Source organism: Protobothrops mucrosquamatus, unplaced genomic scaffold, assembly GCF_001527695.2.
Source record: "Protobothrops mucrosquamatus isolate PMUCROS unplaced genomic scaffold, P.Mucros_1.0 scaffold3160, whole genome shotgun sequence".
NCBI lineage: Eukaryota > Metazoa > Chordata > Lepidosauria > Squamata > Viperidae > Protobothrops > Protobothrops mucrosquamatus.
In genome coordinates this window covers 78,479-83,053 of record NW_015389160.1, presented here as the reverse complement: position 1 = coordinate 83,053, position 4,575 = coordinate 78,479, and the positions used below count along the sequence as shown (strand labels likewise).

Below are 4,575 nucleotides of genomic sequence, written 5' to 3'. Positions count from 1 at the left end.
CTTCACCCCGCAGCGGACAAGTCCTCGGCCGCCGATGCTTTGAGGCTCGGATCTGCGCCTGCCCAGGCCGGGATCGCAAAGCGGACGAAGACAGCATTCGGAAACAACAGGTCTCCGACGGCACAAAGAACGGTGATGGTACGAAGCGCCGTAAGTAGCACAGGAGCAGCCGCCTTCACAACAGCGTTTCTCAAAGCTGGCCCCTTGAAGATGGGTGGACTACAACTCCCAGAATCCCTTGGCACCGAACGCACTCCTTTTGACGTGTATCTCTCACTGTGACCTGCTTACTCTCTTGTAATCCCTTCCTCTGCAATCTCTCCAGTCTAGCAGATGGGAGAAAGAAAAGATAAAAAACCCCAGGCGTAGCTGGCTAGGGCAGTGGTTCTCAACCTGTAGGTCGGGACCCCATTTGGGGTCGATCGACCATTTCACGGGGGTCGCCAAGCAAGGCTGTCCGCCATTTTTTTTGTCCGCCATTTTTTTTCCCCTTTTCCGGCGGGTGCCTTACCTCCCTTGGGCTGGGCCAGCTGGTGGTCGGCCTGCTCCGTCTCTGCCGCTTGCCAGCTACGCCTCGGCCGGTGCAGGGGGCGGAACCACGCATGCGCGGCGCTCCCGGGCAGGGAAAGTCCTCGACTTACGACCAGTTGGGTAGTCCTCGACTTAGGACCGGTTTAGTCCTCGACTTACGACCGGTTTAGTCCTCGACTTACGACCAGTTTAGTCCTCGACTTACGACCGGTTGGGGTCGCGGCATTAAAAAGGTTGAGAACCACTGGGCTAGGGAATTGTGGGAGTTGAAGTCCACCCATCTTCAAGGGGCCAGCTTTGAAATACACTGATTTAGGAGAAGGTCAGCTTTTTTGACTTGGTTAAGCAGATTTCACTAACCTGGTTTGTCCCGCCTCACAACCCGGAGAAACGCCGTTCTCCACAGGCTTTGTGGCTGGTTCACAGGACCTGCTTGACCAAGTCAGGCTGGGCCCAGATAGCTGCAGTTCTGCCTGGCTAAATGTTTCTTGGCTGACCTCCTTCCCCCGTTTGAGTTGCTGGTGGTCCATCCGGTGCGTTTGGCCAAAAGTGGACTGCAAAGCCATTCCCTAACCAAGTTAAGCGTGTGTGTGAATGCACCCTCGCGTGTCAGCCCGACGAGAGGTTAGAAGGCCCACACCCAGCCGAACTTGTAGAATTGTGTGGAACAAGCAACAATTAACTGGAGTGAAATGCTGAATGATAACAGCATCAATCAAGAGGCAAGGTAAACATCGCCCTGCTTGTAACAGAGCCAACTTCCTTATCAGAAGAAAAAAATAAATAAATACCTGTGGTTTGAAATGGACTTTTTTTTTTTTTTTTTTTTTAAAAAGCAACAACACAAGTTACGGTGTCAATCAGGCCCGACAAATGTTAATGGAGCCTCCATTACTCAGGGCAGTCTACCTTTTATTACCAGTGACTAGATAATTTCCATCTTTCTGGGTTTCGAAATGGGCTTAGAAAAAGGAAAAAAACGAGCTACGGTGTCGGTTAGGCCTGACAGACCTTAGTAGAGCCTCCATCGGTCAGGGCAGTCTATCTCTTTATTACCACCGGCTGGGCAATTTCCATCTTTCCGGGTTTTAAAATGGACTTTAAACAAAAAAAACAAAACAAAAAAACAAGCTACCTCCATGTCAAGTAGGGCTGACAGATGTTAATGGAGCCTCCATTGGTCAGGGCAGTCTACCACTTATTACCGCTGGTTGAAATAATTTCCATCTTTTCCGGGGTTCCCCGAAAGCTTCTGGCGGGTGAAAGGAGAGACAAAGAGATGTGTTCCAGGCAGTCCTCCAATTACGACCGATTGCTTCGAAGTTATGACCGACCTCCCACCCAAAGGCACCGAGGACCTGGTTCTGGAGTCCTGACGGCCACCCCCAGCTCAGTCACATGACCACATTTTGGGCACTTGGCAACCGGCCCTCCATTTATGGCTGATCGCAGCATCTGGGGGGTCACGTGACCCTGATTTACATTTTTTTGGGGGGGGAAACTGGCCTTTACTTCCCATTTTTGGCCAGAACACCCAATAGCGAATAGTAAATTTGCTTAACAACCGCCGTGTTCGCTTAATGACTGCTGCAAAAAAAAGGTCGTAAAGTCAGGATAGTCACGGTTTGACCTGCTTTACAACTGTCTCGACTTACGACCATAATGGGCAGGCTCCATTGTGGTCGTAAGTTGAGGACTACCTGTAAGGATTTGATTATCTAGTGCAGGGGTTTCCAAACTTGGCCACTTTAAGACTTGTGGACTTCAACTCCCAGAATTCCCCAGCCAGCTATGCATTCCTTTTGATGTGTATATCCCCATTGTGGCTGGCTTATTCTCTTGCGAATCCCTTTCTCTGCAATCTTTCCCCTCCAGAGAATAGGAAAAAAAAAACAGGTCTGGCTGGTTGGGGAATTCTGGGAGCTGAAGTCCAAAATTCTTAAAAGTGGCCAAGTTTGGAAACCTCTGATCTAGTGGCAGACAACATTGGCAACCAGGTGGAACCGTTTTACTTTCACTTTGCTGGGAGTTGATCTCTGAGGAAGGCCTGGAATCCACGTGGCAACGGCGAGGAAGTTGGGCCAAGCCACCCATCTGCCAAGCCCTGGTGGGTTGTCCCTTTGTTTTCAAAAATCTTCTCCATAAGCTCCTCCAGCTGGAATCTGGTGCTGTAGAGAAGCCTGAAGCATCTAGAGTCTTGGAGAAGGTCCTCCATCTGGGTCAAGATGAATTCCTCTTTCCTGATGGACCCTTCAGTTGGCCAAGATCTTCTCTTGGTGGGCCTCCACGCTCTTTTTCTTTTCTAGAGTCTTGGAGAAGGTCCTCCATCTGGGTCAAGATGAGTTCCTCTTTCCTGATGGACACTTCAGTTGGCCAAGAACTTCTCCATGCTCTTGTTCTTTTCTAGAGTCTTGGAGAAGGTCCTCCATCTGGGCCAAGATGAGTTCCTCTTTCCTGATGGACACTTCAGTTGGCCAAGAGCTTCTCCATGCTCTTGTTCTTTTCTAGAGTCTTGGAGAAGGTCCTCCATCTGGGTCAAGATGAGTTCCTCTTTCCTGATGGACCCTTCAGTTGGCCAAGAACTTCTCTTGGTGGGCCTCCATGCTCTTGTTCATGTCTAGAGTCTTGGAGAAGGTCCTCCATCTGGGTCAAGACGAGTTCCTCTTTCCTGATGGACCCTTCCGTTGGCCAAGATCTTCTCTTGGTGGGCCTCCACGCTCTTGTTCGTTTCTAGCTTCAGGCGTGGACTCCGAATTGCAACAGCTTCCACGAATTGAGATGTCAAGTTGACTTTCCCTTGAGGCTGTTGGTTCACTTCCTTCTGTTTTCTCCTCGTCGGCAGCTTTCCGGCAGAGCACGCACAGCATCCAGATGACCTCGGTCAAGAAAAGACGCAACCCAGACGATGAACTCCTGTATCTCCCGGTAAGTAGGACCAGGACTTGTGTAAAAACGTGGAGGTGCTCACTTCCCTGTGGTTGGGAGGAGGACACCTTGAGGTTGTTTGGGCACCGGCAAAGCAACGAGAGCCCTTAGAAGTTGTGAGAACTTCTCATGTGCTTCTGAGTTTACTTTGGTGTCCAGAATCTAGGAAGGTTGGAAGCAAGACCCCCTTCCATGCACGGGGTCTCCAAAACATGGCATACCCCTTTCCTGACTGGAGACTTTGAAGGGAGGAAGGAATGAGCACTAGAGATTTGGGCTACGTACTCAAAGTGTAGTGTCTCCTGAGTTTTTGGACACGTTGAGCAAAACGCTTCTCCTCTCGGGAGCTAATCAGGGCCAGATCTGGTGAGATTTTGGATGGGAGACAAGCAGTAGCACTTATATACCGCTCCACAGTGCCTTACAGCCCCCTCTAAGCGGTTTTATAGGGTCAGCATATTGGCCCTCTCCCCCCCCCCCCACAATCTGGGACCCCAAACCATCTGGAAATCTCATGGCTATGTTGAGGAAGTCTAAAGAACATCCTTGGAGAAGGCAGGAGAGGACAATTTCCACAGGAGCACCAGAAAGACGGCGTAGATGTAGACGCGAGGTCTCCAGACTGAAAGAGAGTTCATCTGTTGAAGGTCCTTTTGGGATAGAAAAAGGAATATTTTGCGTTCAGAGTTGAACTGTGGGGTCCTGGGTGCTCTCTGAGCCCATGGGTGGTTTCGTTGCAGACGTTTCAGGACCCAACTAGGAAAAATCATCAGGGCTAGAAGGGAGGGGGGTTTGAGGAGAGGAGGAGGAGGAGGAGGACAACTACTACTACTATTACTGCTACTACTACTACTACTACTACGGGGTCCTTGGTGCTCTCTGAGCTTGGTAGTTTTCTTGCAGATGTTTCATGACCCGGCTAAAAAACATGAGTGCTAGAAAGGAGCGGGGCTTGTGGAGAGGAGGAGGAGGAGAAAAGAAAAAAAGAATGAAAGAAAGAAAAAAGAGAAAGAAAAAGGGAACGAAGGAAGGAAGGAGAGGGAAGAAGGCAGGGAAGGAAGGAAGGAAGGAAGGAAGGAAGGAAGGAAGGAAGGAAGGAAGGAAGGAAGGAAGGAAGGA

General features: G+C 50.1%; 1 protein-coding gene across 1 annotated transcript in view; it reads left to right on the top strand.

Moving 5' to 3' along the window:
- TP63 (tumor protein p63) overlaps positions 1 to 4,575 on the top strand; it is a 42,682-nt gene that overhangs the window by 8,566 nt on the left and 29,541 nt on the right. The window contains exon 5 of the mRNA XM_015826532.1: positions 3,374 to 3,456. Coding sequence (XP_015682018.1) covers positions 3,374 to 3,456 — 83 coding nt within the window. The remainder of the gene's footprint in view (positions 1 to 3,373; positions 3,457 to 4,575) is intronic.